The 18,864-nt window shown below is 42.6% G+C and overlaps 1 protein-coding gene across 1 annotated transcript in view; it reads left to right on the top strand.

Moving 5' to 3' along the window:
* The window catches only part of FKBP9 (FKBP prolyl isomerase 9), a 48,385-nt gene that overhangs the window by 8,189 nt on the left and 21,332 nt on the right, over nt 1–18,864 (top strand). Inside the window, exons 2-5 of the mRNA XM_021669365.2 lie at nt 6,925–7,070; nt 7,496–7,685; nt 8,662–8,807; nt 12,588–12,777. Of these exons, the coding sequence (XP_021525040.1) occupies nt 6,925–7,070; nt 7,496–7,685; nt 8,662–8,807; nt 12,588–12,777 (672 nt within the window). The remainder of the gene's footprint in view (nt 1–6,924; nt 7,071–7,495; nt 7,686–8,661; nt 8,808–12,587; nt 12,778–18,864) is intronic.

Genomic DNA, 18,864 nt, shown 5'->3' with positions numbered 1-18,864 from the left:
TTCAACCAACGGGCATTGTATTAGGTCATTCTTGCATCGCTGCAAAGAAATACCTGAGGCTGGGTAATTTATAAGAGAAGAGGTTTAGGCCAGGTGCAGTGGCTCAAGCCTGTAATCCTAGCACTTTGGGAGGCTGAGGTGGGTGGATCACAAGGTCAGGAGTTCGAGACCAGCCTGACCAACATGGTGAAACCCTGTGCCTACTAAAAATATGAAAATTAGCTGGGCATGGTGGTGCGCCCCTGTAATCCCAGCTACTCTGGAGGCTGAGGCAGAAGAATTGATTGAACCCAGCAGGTGGAGGTTTCAATGAACCAAGATCGTGCCACTGCACTCCAGCCTGGCGGCAGAGCGAGACTCCATCTAAAAAAAAAGAAAGAAAAGAGGTTTAATTGGCTCACAGTTCTGCAGGCTGTACAGGAAGCATAGCATGCACGCTGGCATCAGGTGAGGACCTCAGGAGATTTATAGTCATGGTGGGAGGGAAGAGGGGAGCAGACATCTCACATGGCAAGAGCAGGAGCAAGAGAGAGAGAGGGTGGGAGGTGCCACACACTTTTAAACAATCAGAAATCCATTGATTTGGGGGTGTTAATTTTGTATTCTGCAAATTTGCCAGATTTGTTTATTAGTTGCTGTTTTTTCCCCACAGAACCATCAAGTCCAATGTTTATTAGTTTTAGCAGCTTTTTTAATGGACTCTTATAGGGTTTTCTATATATAAAATCTTTTCATCTGTTAAAAGAGATATTTTTACTTCTTCCTTTCCAATTTCTGGGACATATATTTCCTTTTCTTGCTTAATTGCTCTGGCTAGGAGTTCCAGGACCATGCTGAAAAGAAGTGTTGAAAGCAGGTATCTTTTCCTTATTCCCAATTACAGGGGAAAACCTTTCAGTTTTCACCAATGATTATAATGTCAGCTGTGCACACTTCATTATTAAACTTTCCTGGAACAGCCTCGTTTGGGAGTGTCATCTGTTTCCTGAAGGCCCCTCAAAGAGATGCCTGTAAAAGGTGTAAATAAGCCAGATACCAGGACAGTTTGTATAAATGCTTATTCCAGAGTGGGCAGAAATAATTTTCATGACCAGCTCTGGGCTTGATGCTGCCCGTGAGTTTGTGCCAATTGTGCTGATTAGAATCAATTTGTTCAAAACAACTTTATTTTTCCAGATGGTCAGAGTTTTAAGCAGTAGGTAAAAGTGGTCTTGCATTGTTAGCCTTTTGTATAAATGTATACATTATTAATGTACAAATATATACACTTTCTTTCAGAAAGGTTTTTTGTTTTTTTTTTTTTTTTAAAGAGAGAGAGAGAATGGGGAGGAGGAAAAAGGAAGAGAAAGAGAGAGAGAGAATGGGGAGGAGGAAAAAGGAAAAGAAAGAGGGAGAGAGAATGGGAGTATTGCTTTCTTGCCCAGGCTAGATTGCAATTTAGTAATGGGTATTGAAAACCTCTTGTATACTGATAATTATACTTAATGATGTAGTCAGGAAGGAATAAGGGAAGAAGATAACAAACAAACAGCCAACCAATATTTCATTTAAACCTATGAAATGCTATGCGATTACTGAGGAGTGATTTACTTCCAATTATATAGTCACTTTTGGAATAGGTGTGAGGTGGTAATGTATGTTTTGTGTATTTGAAGTGGAGAGTTCTATAAATGTTTATCAAGTTTACTTGTTCCGGGTCTAAGTCCTGAATATCCTTGTTAATTTTCTATCTCGTTGATCTATAGAATCGTTAGCTATTCTTGTTACATTGATCCTTTTACCATTATGCAATGTCCTTCTTTGCCTCTTTTGATCTTTGTTGCTTTAAAGTCTACTTTATCAGAGGCGAGAATTGCATCTCCTGCTTTTTATTTATTTGTTTATTTTTATTCTTTGTTTGGTGGGTAAATCTTCCTCCTTCTCTTTGAGTCTTTGTGTATTGTTGCATGTAAGATGGGTCTGGATGCAGCATACCGATGGGTTTTGGCTTTTTATCCAATTGAAATATATATAAGTTTAATACTGGCGTTTGATGCTAGCTGGCTGTTTTGCCCATTAGTTGATGTAAATTTTTCATTGTATTAATGTTCTTTGCTTTTTGATATATTTTTGGAAAGGCTGATATTGGTTGTTCCTTTATATGTATAGTGCTTCTTTCAGAAGCTCTTGTAAAGTAGGCCTGGTGGTGGTGAACTCTCTAAGTACTTGTTTGTTCGCAAAAGATTTAATTTTTCCTTCGCTCATAAAGCTTAGTTTGGCTGGATAGGAAATTCTGGGTTGAAAGTTCTTTTCTTTAAGGATGTTAAATATTGGTCCCCACTCTTTTCTGGCTTGTAGGGTTTCTGCTGAGAGATCTGCTGTTAAGTCTGATAGGTTTCCCTTTGTGGGTAACCTGACCTTTCTCTCTGGCTGCCCTTAGTATTTTCTCCTTCATTTCAACCCTAATAAATCTGGCAATTATGTGCCTTCGGGTTGGTCTTCTTGAAGAATATCTTTGTGGTGTTCTCTGTATTACCTGGAGTTGAATATTACCTTGCCTTGCTAGGTTGGGAAAGTTTTCCTGAATGATATCCTGAAGAGTATTTTCCAACTTGGATTCATTCTCTTCATCACATTCAGGTACACCTATCAAACGTAGATTAGGTCTTTTCACATAGTCCCATATTTCCTGGAGACTTTGCTCATTCCTTTTTATCCTTTTTTCTCCAATCTTGTCTTCTCGTTTCATTTCACTGAGCTGGTCCTCGACTTCTGATATCCTTTCTTCTGCTTGATCAATTCGACTGTTTAAGCTTGTGCATGCTTCGCGAAGTTCTCGTGTTGTGCTTTTCAGCTCCATCAATTCACTTATATTCCTCTCTAAATTGTCCATTCTCGTTAGCATTTCGTCAAACCTTTTTTTAAGGTTCTTAGTTTCTTTGCATTGGGTTAGAACAAGTTCTTTTAATTCACAGAAGTTTCTCATCACCCACATTTTGAAACCTGCTTCTGTTATTGGAACACACTCGTTCTCCATTAAGCCTTGTTCCGTTACTGATGAGGAACTGCGATCCCCTGTAGAGGGAGAGGCATTCTGATTTTGAGTATTCTCTGCCTTTTTAGGCTGCTTTCTTCCCTTGATTATATATTTATCCATCTGTCGTCTTTGTAATTACCGACTTTCTAACTAGGTCTCTGAGCGGACGTCCAACTTTTTGATTCCCAGCGCCGAAATCTGAGCTATCCACTGCGCCGGCCAAGACAGCGGTGTTAAGGTTGATGGTGCCTTTCTGCCCAGGAATCTCTGGACTCTGCACCAAGAGCTGCCGCTTTAAGGCGCCAGCAAAACCGCCGCCCCGGCCACAAGAGTCGCTCTGGAGACCCGTGGAGCTCCTCCGCTGGGAATCTCCTGGTCCATGAGCTACAAATATTCATCTGAAAGTGTGGCGTCCTCTCGTTCTCTGCGCTTTCACTGGGAGCTACGTGCCCGAGCTGCTAGTGATCAGCCATCTTGGATCTCTCCTCTCTGGTTTTTTGGTTTTTAGCACTTTGGTGCTTAATTGTTCACAGTGCTTAGGCAGCATCAAATGACAAAGTTAATACCGTGAGGCAACAACTTTCTTTTCCCTTCCCTTCCCTTCCCTTCCCTTCCCTTCCCTCCCCTCCCCTTCCCTTCCTTTCCTTCTTTTTCTTTTCTTTTCTTTTTCTCACTCTGTTACTCAGGATGGAGTGCCAGGGTACGATCTTGGCTCACTGCAGCCTCAGCCTTCCAGGTTCAAGTTTTCCTCCTACCTCAGCCTGGGACCACATGCACACACCACCATGCTCAGCTATTTTTCTGTATTTTTAGTAGAGATGGGATTTTGCAATGTTGCCCAAGCTGGGCAACAACTGTTTCTATACACCTCTAGGGAGGCCCAGACCCTGGAGTGTGAGAATCAGATGGTCCTAGATTCTCGCTTCTCCATCCCTACCCATGTTTAATTTCATGAGCTTGGGAAATTTTGTAACCTCCAAAGAGCCTGAGTATCAGAGCACCCACCTTAAAGTATTGTATGAGGATTAAATGGGGTAGTATATATGAAGAGCTTAGTTTGCTACTAAGTTTACACAATGTGTAAGTGGTAGTTGGTATTAAAAAGTTTTGTTAAATTCGGGAGGTATATTTGGGTTCTATGAATGAAAAAAATATTTTTAAAGTAGTTTCTTGCTGGTGTGTTGTTGCTGTTTGTGTGTTCTGTGCCTTGGGAGTCTTTGAAACCTTGCTTTCTGACCTATTATTATAATAAATCCACCAGTTTGATGATGGCTTAGTGGCAGGGGGAGGCCCCAGCCAAGTGTAATTCAAGAGCCAGCATTCCCGGGGGTGGGGGTTGGGGCTCCGGAGGTAGAGGGTGGAAGTGTAAAGCTGACTTGGGCACGAAACTGACCATGTGCTTTTGTCCTCTGGCTTGTTGGCTTGTACTTGAAATCTTGGTTTCTGTTCACTGACCTTGAGGAAAGGAAAGCTATTAAAATAGGCTGTAAAACTGGGAGGAGAAAGAGAAGAGGGCCAGGTCTCAGGAAGCTGCCCTCAGGGGAGTGGTGAGGTGGACTCTGTGGCTGGCCTAAACTGTTCATTGGAGAAAAAGAGGAAAAAGTGAAAGTATTTTGCAAAATGAAGTAAATCCCAGCAGTTTTTAACATTTTATTCCATTAGTAATTATGCGATCATTTTGAAAAGTAAGATAATTAAAGAGAAAACAAATTCAGTCACCTGAAGTCCTCTACCTGTAGCTGATAGATAATATTTCATGTATTGCCTTGTGGATTTTTTCATATGTATCTATATATGTAAGTTGAAAATGGGGTGGTTTTATACTGTATTAACCTGCTCTCCGCTTTTTTTTTTTTTTTTTTTTTTTGCGACAGAGTCTCATTCTGTCACCCTGACTGGAATGCAATGGGACCATCTCAGCTCACTGCAACATTCACCTCCCAGGTTCAATCAATTCTTGTGCCTCAGCCTCCCGAGTAGCTGGGACTACAGGTGCACACCACCACACCCAGCTAATTTTGTATTTTTAGTAGAGATGGGGTTTCACCATGTGATCCACCCTCCTTGGCCTACCAAAGTGCTGGGATTACAGGCATGAACCACCACGCCTGGCACTGTAACCTGACCTTTACTCTTATTGTATATATTCCTTCATGTGAGTGAGTAGAAATCTGTTATTATAAAATGCCATAGAGCATTTTATTTTATGTCTTCTGAAACTCTGTGGGTCTCTATCAGTTTATAAGGTACTTATAGGCAAAGTCCGTGGCTTGTACTTTTTATCCCCCAAAGCACCTGGCATAGTCCCCTAACAGGCAAACCCCTGTTGATTGCTAAATTTGACATTGAAGAAGATAAAGGTATGAGTCACAGCTATGATTTCATTATTTATCTTTTGATATAAGGCCATCACCTATCAGCCTTTAAAACACATATTAGTGATCATAAGACTACATTATACTTTCTATTACCTGTGTTAATTATAGTAATATTGGCATAACTCTTAGGTTTTCAGAGCATTTTTTGTGTTTGGGATGACTGTTATTATCACTTGCATTTTACAGTGGAGGAAACTGAGGTTAAGGGAATTTAAATATGTTTTAATGCTCTTACCATGCTGCCTCTGTGTTTGACTTAGCTGGATGACTTTAAAAAAAAATCAAATGTGTGTGTATGTGTTAACCTGGGCCATTAGTACCTATGATGTTGCTTTTAGGTACCAATCACATAGAAAATGAAGTAAAGTCTTTTTTTTTTTCGAGATGCAGTCTCGCTCTGTTGCCCAGGCTGGAGTGCAGTGGAGCAGTCGTGGCTCACTACAACCTCTACCTCCCGGGTTTGAGCAATTTTCCTGTCTCAGCCTCCCGAGTAGCTGGGACTTTAGGCGCGTGCCACCACGCCTGGCTAATTTTTTGTATTTTTAGTAGAGATGGGGTTTTACCATGTTGGCCAGGCTGGTCTTGAACTCCTGAGCTCATGTTATCCACTCTCCTTGGCCTCCCAAAGTGCTGGGATCACAGGTGTGAGACACTGTACCTGGCCATAAAGTCTTTTTTATTTTATTTTATTTTATTTTTTGAGACTGTGTCGCCCAGGCTGGAGTGCAGTGGTGCAATCAGCTCACTGCAGCCTCACTCTCCTGGGCTCAAGTGCTCCTCCCACCTCAGCTTCCAAAGTAGCTGGGACTATAGGCATGCACCACTACATGTGGCTAATTATTGGTATTTACTTATTTAGTAGAAAGGAGGTGCCTCTTTGTTGCCCAGGCTGGTCTTGAACTCCTAGCTTCAAATGATCTTCTTACCTTGGCTTCTCAAAGCCCTAGCATGACAACAGCCAACTCTTTCTTGTGTGTGTGTGTGAAGGAATAGGTAACTATTTTGCAAAATCAGCTTAACACATATTTTTTTTCTTCAGAGCTTGTTTGGAGGTTCTAGCAGGGGAGCGCAGCTACTTGTATACCCTTGACCGAAGACCGGTCCTCCTCTATCGGGGATGGTCATCCTCTTCGACCGAGTCCCCAGCTTCGGGAGGGATGCACATGGAGCGGTGAGGGAGGAAGGGGACACCCACCTAGCCAGCCAGATCAGCCGAATCAACCCTGGTGATCGATGGGGTGACAGATGTCACAGCCAGATCACCCTCACAGCCCACGTTTTTTTTTTTCTAAAGAGAGTTATGCTGATTCTTATTGAGCTAGATTTTCTGGCAATATTCAAGATAGTCTAAAATTTCCAACCCCACAAGTACTGTCCAGTGGAGATGTTCCTGTATCAGTAACTCCTTGGCAGGCTTTTTGATTTGCTGTGGCTACATTACGTCCGTGGGCACATTTTTACAGGTTGGTTTTACTGAGGAAGGGACTACTTATACTTTTCTTTCTCTCTCCCTACCCTTTGGGTCTTCAGCTATGACAGAGACTCCACTTTCAACGTGTTTGTGGGGAAAGGACAGCTGATCGCAGGGATGGACCAGGCTCTTGTTGGGATGTGTGTAAACGAGAGACGTTTCGTGAAGATTCCCCCAAAGCTTGCCTATGGAAGTGAAGGAGTTTGTAAGCTTTTGTTCCTCATTTATAAACACATCTGCAGAAACAACGAGAACACTTTTAGGCTGTTAATAAGTCAAACAGACTGGAGAATCTTGGAATCTTTAGACTGGGGGGAAAGTGAAAAGCAGTGAACTCATACACAGCTAAAATTTCCATCTTAGGTTTGTTTCTTCTAGATGTGAAAGAAAGTGTCATTAACACAGGTGTATTGAATGATACTCTCAATGAGAAGAAAACTTTGTTTTTTCTCTTTTCTTTCAATTTCATTTAGAGGAAAGAGGGAGGAGGAATGGGGCATTTTGGAATTGTATAGCAGTGACTGCTTGAACTTTTTTGGCCCACATTCACTTTGGCAGCATCCTAGGTGTTTATTTATCTGGCCTGAAAGGCAGCAACTGTGAACTCAGTGTGAAATCTTTAATTTCTAGCTGGTGTGATCCCCCCCAATTCAGTGCTTCATTTTGATGTACTTCTGATGGATATTTGGAATTCTGAAGACCAGGTTCAGATTCACACCTATTTCAAGCCCCCGAGTTGCCCTCGGACCATCCAAGTGTCTGATTTTGTGAGGTACCACTACAATGGGACATTCCTGGATGGGACTCTGTTTGATTCGAGGTAAGTTCTGCCGTTCATGGCAATATCAGTGAAATGTCCCATAGTTCTTTCCTTCTGTCTTACTTGCTTTTTATGCCCATGGGGAAACCAGAATAAGGACTCTTTTCAATTGTAACCAGTACTGAACTCATCTACTTAAGATTTTTGGTCAGTGTTGCATCTTCTCTGGTGCCACAGTCAAAATTTTAATACATCTTAGAAACATTGAAGAGCAATGTTTATCTAACTTAACTGTATTTTGATATCTCATCATTAAGTGAAAGGCTCTATTTCTTTTTCTTTTTCTTTTTTTTTTAGACAGAGTCTCACTCTGTCACCCAGGCTGGAGTACAGTGACGAGATCTCACTCACTGCAACCTCTGCCTTCTGGATTCAAGGGATTCTCCTGCCTCAGCCTCCTGAGTCACTGGTACTACAGGCATGCGCCACTACGGCCGGCTAATTTTTTGTATTTTAGTAGAGATGGGGTTTTACTATGTTGGCCAGGATGGTCTGGATCTTCTGACCTTGAGATCCACCTGCCTTGGCCTCCCAAAGTGCTGGGATTACAGGCGTGAGCTACCGTTCCTGGCCAGGCTCTATTTCTAAGGAGGCTTACACACATTTTGGTTCATTTTTATAGCTTTCCCATGGAAACAGGAGGGTAAAGATGAATGTATTTGAAGCTATGGAGAGGCATGTGGCTATGCCAGAGATCAGGGAACCCTTTGAAATTTCTTCTCATTAGAGTGTTTTTTATTAGTGGAATAACTGGCCTGTTTTTGTCTACCACTAGTATAAATGCATGCTTTTTATTTCTTTCTAAACTTAAGGACATTGCCCTGTGTTTGGGGGCAAAGATCTATAAATGCCTATCTCTAGGGATGGGAATGGGATCACTGTTTAGCTAATATTTGGGTAACAAAAACCGTACTGAGAGATGAGTTGGAAACATCCTCATGTTGTGAAACTTTTCCCCTTTCTCATTGGCTTTCAGTCACAATCGCATGAAAACATATGACACATATGTGGGAATTGGCTGGCTGATTCCTGGAATGGACAAAGGGCTGCTGGGGATGTGTGTGGGTGAGAAGCGCATCATCACCATTCCTCCTTTTCTGGCCTATGGAGAGGATGGAGATGGTAAGTCCTTCTCTTGCTTGGAGCCACTCTCACCTATCCTTAGTTTTATTGCAGTGGTTAATTCAATTGTCATTACATGAAACCCACTAGACCTGTCAGTCTAGACCTACTCTGCCCAATATGGTAACCACTAGCTATATGTGGCTATTTATATTGAAATGAAAACAAGTTAAAATCAACTAAAATTTAAAATTCAGTTCATTGGTCGCACTGCTACATTTTAGGTCATGTTGCTGAGGCCCACCATACTGGACAGTGCAGATACAGACCCAGATCATTTCCATCACTCAGAAAGTTCCGTTGGACAGTGCTAGTCTGGATTGTCTGCTGTCTGATGATTAAGCTGCAGAAATTTCCACTTACTTATGGTCACTGGCATTCATAAGTAAGCCCCCTGCCCGCAGTACTTGCTATGGCCTTGGGCACCAACCTCTCTGGCTTTACCATTTGTGAAATGAGACTTGAACTAGACACTATAAGTTGCAGATATCAAGGTAGAAATTTAGCCATATTATGTCAGAATTGCCAAATTTCCCCATTTGCACCTCTACAATGGGTTTTTACCTAGGATATTAACTTCATGTGGACAAAAGCAAAGCGTAATGTTGGAAAACACATTAATTAGAATTAGTGTCCTGTTTGTAGTTTTGCTATGAAGGAAAACACATACTATAGACTGATAAATAGAATGTCTCAGTTACTCATATTTGAATTTCAGGTGTGTTTAATCATATTGACATGCTGGCACAACATAGAGACCTATAGGCATTTAAACAGCAGATGGATACAGTGATGTGTTGATTAATGATGGGGATATGTTCTGAGAAAGGCATCGTTAGGCAATTCCATTGTTGTGCAAATGCCATAGAGTGCACTTACACAATCCTAGGTACTACACAGCCTACTGCACATTAGGCTGTATGGTGTAACCTGTGTCTTCTAGGCTACCAGCTTGCACAGCACGTGTACTGAATCCTGTGGGCTATTGTAACACAATGGTAAAAAATTGTTTATCTAAACATAGAGAAGATACAGTAAAGACATGATATGATAATCTCATGGGACCACTCTCATATATGTGGTCTGTTGTTGACCAAGACTTCATTATGCAGCACATGACTTTGTAGTTAAGGCTATAAATGAGAACATGATGCTTCTTAAGGAGTTTACTGATGGTGATACCCAACTTACAATAGCCAATATGTTTTTGATGTTGTTTCCTGGCTCTGTAGAGCAGAGCAGCAAGAGAAGGGAGCCTGAGGTGACGGGGCTCAGCCTTCTCTTTACCTCCATATATATATATATGTACTTTTTTTTTTGACAGAGTCTCACACTGTTTCCCAGGCTGGAGTGCGGTGGTGTGATCTTGGCTCACTGCAATCTCTGCCTCCTGGGTTCAAGAGACTCTCCAGCCTCAGCCTCCTGGGTAGCTGGGACTACAGGTGTGTGCCACCATGCCTGGGAAATGTTTGTATTTTTAGTAAAGACAGCTTTTTGCTGTGTTGGACAGGCTGGTCTCGAACTACTGAGGTCAAGCCATCTACCCACCTTGGTCTCCCAAAGTGCTGGGATTACAGGTGTGAACCACTGTGCCTGACCCACTTTTATATATTATACATGCTGGGGATCTGCAGACAGTTTCTTAAAAAGAGAGGTAGTAGGGGTGGAATTCCCTATTAAAATAAAAAAAATTAAGTTTGAAGCAGTGCCATAAATGTATCTTAATTCTTTCCCCACTGAGATATTGTTATTACTATTTTTAGAGACAGGGTCTCACTCTGTCACCCAGATTGGAGTGACACCATCATAGCTCACTGTAACCACAAACTCCTGGGTGATATTCCTGCCTCAGCCTCCCGAATAGTTAGAACTGCAGGCATGTGCCACCATGCTTGGCTAGTTAAAAAATTTTTTTTTGAGAGCGTCTCACTACATTGCCCGGGCTAATCTTGAAATCCTTGGCTCAAGTGATCCTCTCACCTCAGCCTCCCAAAGCGGTGAGACTACAGGTGAGAGCCACTGCCCCCGGCAGTTACTATTTTCTTTCTTCTTTTTTTGAGACAGAGTCTCGCTTTGTTGTCCAGGCTGGAGTGCAGTAGTGCGATCTTGTCTCACTGCAACCTCCACCTCCTAGGTTCAAGCAATTCTTCTGTCTCAGACTTCCGAGTAGCTGGGACTACAGGCACCAACCACCATACCCAGGTAATATTTGTATTTTTAGTAGAGACAGGGTTTCACCATATTGGTCAGGCTGGTTTCGAACTCCTGGCCTCAGGTGATCTGCCCACCTCAGCCTCCCAAATTGCTAGGATTACAGGTGGGAGCCTCTGTGCCTGGCCACTGTTTTCTTATTGATGTTCCAGTGATCTTGTCCTTGGGCCCAAGAAGTTCATTGACGTTGGCTCCCAGATCCTTTTGTCATCAGCCACATAACAAAACCAGATGTGAGCCTAATATGAGAAATATTATTTGTTTATTTACTTTAAATAAATAATAGTTTATTTAGGGTAGTTATTTTTGAAAACTTTATACTTGAATACTGTGTTCAGCTATCCAGATAAGTATAACTTTAAATGGGTGAACTCTATGGTATGTGAATTATATCTCTGCAAAGTTGCTATAGAAAATATTATTCATCTAGTACACATTAATGCTAGAAAAATTGAAACCCCATGGTTGCTTTTAAGGTTTTCATTGTTCTCTTAAATGAAAAGATACAGAAAAGCACAAAAGATTGATATTCTATGTCTCCCATACATGCGATTTAGGGATTGACCACACCTTGCATTCCAGGGGCTGACTCAGCAGCCGGCTTTCAGCAGATTTCATCATTCCTCAGAGGGGAAGGAGATGCAGGGTGGGCTTTGCCAAAGGCCAGTGGAAACGCAGGGTGGGCTTTGCCAAAGGTCAGTGGAAGGAGCTCAGGTTTGGCGGCATCTAGTTCACTTGCGCAGGCCTACTCCTTTGCATGGTATAACGAATGACAAGTAAAAGTGAAGGATTGGTTTGTTGGTTAACTTTCTATTATCCCAAATTCCTGGATTTTGAGTTATCTACTGGTTGATGTTGATCTTTGCAGGAAGAACTAGCCCTATAATTTCTTCATTTGGATTTTATTTTGCAGATATTCAATATATTCCCCCTGTCAGGAATGTCCAAGAGAAGCAGTACTACCCAGAAGTGAGATAGAAGTGATTTGAGGACTATTTATTTATATTTTGGATTGTGGGTGCCATTTTTTTTCTCTGTTATCTCTGCTAACTTTCATCTTATTTATATCTTGCTTTGGATACACTTTAAAGTGTTGATACACTTTAAAGTTTTTGTCTCTAAAAAATTGGCCGTTCATTCCAAAAAAACAAGTCTGTATACAGTTCTCCAGAACCAGACCAGAGATTTGGAATTTTCTCCTTTAAATGTCTGTGGTTTGCATTTATTCAAAAACAGAAACCCACAGAGGTATGTATTTGGGTTTGCCTGTGGGTGCATGCCCACCTACATAGAGCCTTGATTTTCCAGCATGAGCCCAGAAAATATGGTCATAGTAGTCTCTTATGTCATTAACATCAGTTTTCTCCTTTTCCTGAGTCTGGTTTTAGATTATACCATCAGCCCATGGTTGGACACCATGGGGGCCCATCCAAGACCTGGAAGAACATTTGTTTCCTTGGCTTCAAAACTTCTCAAGAAATGAATAACACCAACCCCAAGGCTGTTGAGCTGTAAAGTACTTCCTAAATCCTATGTCCTGTTTAATCATCTTCCTCCATTCCATTCTAGGGAAAGACATTCCCGGACAGGCATCTCTGGTGTTTGATGTTGCATTATTAGACCTCCATAACCCCAAGGACAGCATTTCCATTGAGAACAAGGTAGTACCTAAAAACTGTGAGCGGATAAGTCAAAGCGGGGACTTTCTCAGGTATCATTACAATGGCACGCTTCTGGATGGCACCCTCTTTGATTCCAGGTAAGGAAATGATTAAGGTCTTCAATTGCCAGAACGTTGTATTAAATAAAGTCTGCCATTGGCTGGACTGTGATTTAAATACTGTGTCAATGCTGATTCATCGTTAGTATTTTCATCTCTAATACAGGTTTCTGTTTTCTGATACTTCTTCCCTCCCTCCCTCTCTCCCACCCTCCTTCCTTCCTTCCTTCCTTTTTTTCTTTTTTCCCCCCCTTTTTTTTTTTTTTTGAGATAGGCTCTTGTTCTATTATCCAGTCTGGAGTGCAGTGCAGCTGCATGATCGTGGTTTTCTGAAGCTTAAATTACTGGGCTCAAGCAATTCTCTCATCTCAGCCTCCTGAGTAGCTAGGACTCTAGGTGTATGCCCCCATGCTTGGCTAATTTTTTGTTTTTTATAGAGATAGGCTTAAGTTTCCTCATAGGCTGTTGTAACCATCTCTTTCTTGGGGGCTGTTTTAGATGGTTCTGCAGGAAGACAGGAGGGACTCACCCTCGACTCTCACCATCCCCCTATACTATGCTCAGCTATCCAGGTATAAACCTCTTGATGGGGTTCAAGATGAAGAGTGGCCAGAAGTGATGTCAAGGAGGTATAGTGGGCAGAGAATGGACTTGATGCCAAGAGAGCTGGCTCCAGCCCTTGTCTATGCTGCACTAGCTCTATGACTTTGGATAACATTTGACTGTTTGGGACTCCATTTTTCCCTATTCCAGCACCTAAGGGCTTTACACATTTCAGAGGCTGATCAGCTGGATGGCACTGGTTGGATGCATTCAGCTCCCTTCTGGATGCTGGGTTCCATAGAGGCTAATTACTGGGCCTCTTCTGTGGTTCAAAGTTTTGTTTTGTTTATCAGGCATGGCCTGCAGTTGTACAGAGATGGCTGGTGTTTGGCCTGTCTTGTTCATTCCAGTGGCATGTGTTGTTTGAAACTACTCCTTCAGCTTCTAGTAGAGCAAACGAGTAGCAACAGCAACCTTCCTGTCTCTGAGGTGACAGACTTCTAGTTAATTTAGTCATCCAAAACCATTACAGAAGAATTTGTGTATGGTATTATTTCATTTGAATAATACCATACCAACACCACACCCTGCCTTTTTTTTTTTTTTAAATGGAATCTCGCTCTGTCGCCCAGGCTGGAGTGCAGTAGGTGTGATCTCGGCTCACTGTCATTCTTGTTCCTAGGATCTCTTTTACATTTCATTTACATTTTTTGGAAAAGAGTAATAGTTACATAGCTCAAAATTAAAACAAAGTATGCATTAAGATATGTTGTATTCCTGTCCCTGTCTGCCTAACCTCCATTTCTCCCCTACCCCTTAGAGTTAACCATTTTTATTAGTTTCTATTTTTAATTTTTCCAATGTATGGATTTTTTTTTTTTTTTGAGACAAAGTTTCACTCTGTCACCCAGGCTGAAGTGCAGTGGCGAAATCTCAGCTCACTACAACCTCCACCGCACAGGTTCAAGCAATTCTGTCTCAGCCTCCCGAGTAGCTGGGATTACAGGCGTGCGCCACCACACCTGGCTGATTTTTGTATTTTTAGTAGAAATGGGTATTACCATATTGGCCAGGCTGTTCTCGAACTCCTGACCTCAGGTGATCCGCCTGACTCAGGATTACAGGCATGAACCACTGTGCCTGGCCTAATGTGTGCATTTTTAAAAATGCAAATATAAGCAAACACAGATGTTATTTTCTCCTCTTTTAGAATATAGTATTACTAAGGAACAAAGTATTGTTCTGCTCCTTGATTTTTGTTACCCTGGGATTTTTCCACACTAATACATAGAGAGAAATCCTTTGTTTTTTACATCTACATGATGTCCTATTGGGTAAGTATATCGTATTTATATAACCATTCCCTATTGATGAACATTTGAGTTGTTTTTATCTTTTTCTGTTACCAAAAAAAAAAAAAAAATTCATTTAGTGCATGTGCATGTTATTTTTTGTTACATTCCAGTGTGGTTCTATTCTTTGTTCCCTGGAATTATATTTCCAATTGAAAGACCGTTTTTCTGTGTATACCAGATTTTTGTTCACATAGTGGAGCCACAGTTTTCTTAGGGTTCAAAGAGCTTTCCATTTTAGTCCAGTGGAATCTAGCCCATTCTAATAGTTACATGTATTACATTGTACAGATTTGCCTACATTTAGGGAATCCCTGTCGTTTGTCCTTTATGTTTCCTGTATTTTGACATTTAATGAAGACTGCAGTAATTATTTTTGTAGGCAAATCTTATAATATATGATCAATTGTTTCCCTGGAACAATCTCTAGAAGAATCTCTGGGTCAAAGGTTATGTTTTTTTCTTTTTTTTGAGACAGAGTTTCACTTTTGTTGCCCAGGCTAGAGTACAATGGTGTGACCTTGGCACACTGCAACCTCCACTCTGAGGTTCAAGCACTTCTCGTGTCTCAGCCTCCCGAGTAGCTGGGATTATAGACATGAGCCATCACGCCCAGCTAATTTTGTATTTTTAGTAGAGAGGAGGGTTTCACTATATTGGCCAGGCTGGTCTCGAACTCCTGACCTCAGGTGATCCATCTGCCTTGGCCTCCCAAAGTGCTGGGATTACAGGTGTGAACCACCATGTCCAGCCATTTTTTTTTTTTTTTTGAGACAGAGTCTCACTCTGTTGCCCAGACTGGCGTGCAGTGATGTAATCACAGCTCACTGCAACCTCCACCTCCCATGTTCAAGTGATTCTCCTGCCTCAGCCTCCTGAGTAGCTGGGATTACAGGCATGCACTACCACACTCGGCTAATTTTTTTGTATTTTTAGTAGAGAAGAGGTTTCACCATCTTGGCCAGGCTGGTATCAAACTCCTGGCCTCAGCAATCCACTTGCCTTGGCCTCTCAAAGTGCTGTGATTATGGGCATGAGCCACTGTTCTGGGTCAGAGGTAATAAGTCCTAATTGCATAATGGAAACAATGCAAAAAGGTATAGCAAAAAATGTAAACTTCCTATCAGCCCCTTCCATTCTCACAACCATGAGATAACCAGTGTTAGCAATGTTCTGCAGTTTCTCTCTATGCTCACAAATACTTTCATATTTAATTCTTTAATCCATCTGGAATTTATTGTGGTATCACTGTGACAGGAAGGATTTAACTTTATTTTTTTCCAGGTGGTTAGCTAGTTTTTCCAACCTCCTTCATGAATGACTCTGTCATTTTCTCACTGCTCTGAAATGTGACTTTTGTTATGAACTAAATTCTTATATGTACTTTTGAGTCTGTAGAGTTTTTATCCTTTACCTTTGATCTATTCCTAGACCAGCATCACACCTTTAACTATGATTAACCAGTGTTAGCTTTTTAATTGTAGAGTAGAGAGCATTCTTTTTCTTTTTTAAAAAAAGACAAAGTGATACATTGACGTGATTTAAAATCCTGGAAGTATAAAAAGGTATACAACGACAAATTTCTCATCTATCCTTGTCCCACTTCCCCTCTTCACAGGGAACCAGTGTTAGTAATTTCTTTTCTTCTTCTTCTTTTTTTTTTTTAGAGGTCGAGTCTTGTTTCTTTGCCCAGGCTGGAGTGCAATGGCAAGATCTCGGCTCACTGTAACCTCTGCCTTCCGGGTTCAAGCAATTCTCCTGCTTCAGCATCCCCAGTAGTTGGGATTACAGGCATGTACCACCATGCCCGGCTAATTTCGTTTGCATTAGTAGAGACAGGGTTTCATCATGTTGGCCAGGCTGGTCACAAACTTCTGACCTCAAGTGATCCACCCCTCTTGGCCTCCCAAAGTGCTGGGATTACAGGCATGAGCCACCACACCTGGCCCAGTGTTATTAATTTCATAGGTCTTCCATACATATATAATAAAGTACCCATGTGTATATATTCCCCTCTTCTAATTTTTAACAAGAATGATAGCTTGCTATATACTGTACCTTCACAACAGCATTATTTCTTTCTTTTTCCAGATGAATTTTAGCATTACTTTACTAAGCTCTCCACCAACACCAGATACACACCCTTGGGATTTTGATTGGAATTGTTTTAAAATTTTTAAGTTAGTTTGGGCCAGCTGTGATGGCTCAGGCTGGGCATGATGGCTCACACCTATAATCTCAGCACTTTGAGAGGCCGAGGCAGATGGATCACCTGAGTTCGGGAGTTCAAGACCAGCCTGACCAACACGGTGAAACCCTGTCTCTCTGTCTTTTTTTTTTAATAATTATTATTATTTTTAAAGACAGGGTTTCACCGTGTTGGTCAGGCTGGTCTTGAACTCCCGAACTCAGGTGATCCGCCCGCCTTGGCCTCCAAAGTGCTTGGATTACAGGCGTGAGCCACCATGCCCGGCCCGATGAAACCCCGTCTCTACTAAAAATACAAAAATTAGCCGAGTGTGGTGGCCCACGCCTGTATCCCAGCTACTTGGGAGGCTGAGGCAGGAGAATCACTTGAACCCGGGAGGGCGAGATTGCAATAAGCCGAGATCGAATCATTGCACTCCAGTCTGAGCAAGAGAGTAAGACTCTGTCTCAAAAAAAGAGAAAAGGAAAAAAAAATTTTAAGTCAGTTTGGGGGAGGACTGATGACTTTGCTTTTCCATTGGGGAACAGGATGGTTTTCCATTTACTTGTCTTTAACTTTTAAAGTTATTCACTTCACTATGATTCAAGCCCACCCCACCCCTCCGTCTCTCCTTCTGAGGCTCTTTCCTGCTTCTTGGCTTGGCCCTTGCTGCCAGCCCAGTGCTCATCCGTCAGGCAGATCCCACAGCCTTCGTGTCTGCTGTCTCCTCTCCTCCATGGAACCTTTGTGACTATTCCAATGGGCAGCAGTCCCTACTATGGGTACCTGCCGTCTCTCTCACTACTTGGTGTCTCTTTGTCGGGAGCCCACCACGTAGGTGTCCTCCTCTTTCCTGAATGCCTGGCTGTGGCTGCACATTGCTGGTGATCCCCAAGGTCCTACAGGTAGCAACCTGGGGAGGGTGAGCCCTGCTCTGGCTGGAGGATGCTGGGAGCCGGCGTGGTCCTCCTCTTCCCTGCTGTGCTCCCCTCCAGGCCTTCCTGGCCCGTGTGTGGGGAGGAGGCTTAGAGCTGCTCAGCGTGGGGTGCTGTCCTCAGTAGGTGGGAAGGGAGACTCACAGCCTCCTCTGGGAGTTTATGTGGACAATCTCCTGCTTCCTGGGTGAGGAGAGACATCTGTTGTGATCCTTTCTTTGTGGCCCGTGGCTTTCTGGTCTCTGAGGGGTATTGAGAAGGGAGAGCCCCACAGCTCTGCCTGCTGGCCCCACTTGACGGGTCCCTCTTCTCTGGGGCGTCATGCCCTGGCTGCGGGGTGAGGGAATGGCAGGACCGACTGGCTCCTAAAGGACGGACTTTCTGCCTTATCTGCACCAGGTGGTGTGGGGAAGGGGTGCAGGTCACGTGGACCAGTTTGATAGTAGACTTGGCATATGAAGTTTTATTATTTTATTCCAGAATCATTATGCTGTGGGGAAGAATCGATTCCTCTTTTTATCAGACTCATGGTAATAGACTCACTTGGCAGTTTACACACAGGCTGGATCTCTCCTCTGAGTGGACTTGGGCCTCCTGCCAGGAGCACTTGGGAAACCCAAGTATTCACCAGGGTGGGGTGGTGAGCAGGGGTGACAGTGGGGGCCTTTTGTCGGGCTGTGGTAGAGACTGCAGAATTCATTGCTTTCAGTGTGTATGCTACTTTCCTGGCAATCAGAAACTTCACGTCAGGCCAGGGGCTGTGGCTCAGGCCTGTAATTCCAGCACTTGGGAGGCCAAGGCAGGCAGATTGCTTGAGCCCACGAGTTCCAGACCAACCTGGGCAACATGGCGAAACCCCATCTCTACTAATAATACAAAAATGAGCCAGGCATGGTGTTGCGTGCTGTAGTCCCAGCTACTTGAGGGGCTGAGGTGGGAGGATCACTTGTACCCAAGAGGTTGAGGCTGCAGTGAGCTGAAACCAGACCACTTCACTCCAGCCTGGGTGACAGAGCAAGACCCTGTCTCAATAAGAAAAAAGAAGAAAGTAATTAAAAAATAAAACAAGATAGAATATTCATGTCCCACATATGCAGATATCTTCTCT

This window comes from Aotus nancymaae, unplaced genomic scaffold (genome assembly GCF_030222135.1).
Source record: "Aotus nancymaae isolate 86718 unplaced genomic scaffold, 86718_ANA_hifiasm-v0.15.2.pri h1tg000025l, whole genome shotgun sequence".
Classification (NCBI taxonomy): domain Eukaryota; kingdom Metazoa; phylum Chordata; class Mammalia; order Primates; family Aotidae; genus Aotus; species Aotus nancymaae.
The sequence above is the reverse complement of the archived record's forward strand: the minus strand, read 5'-3'. Positions and strand labels throughout refer to the sequence as shown.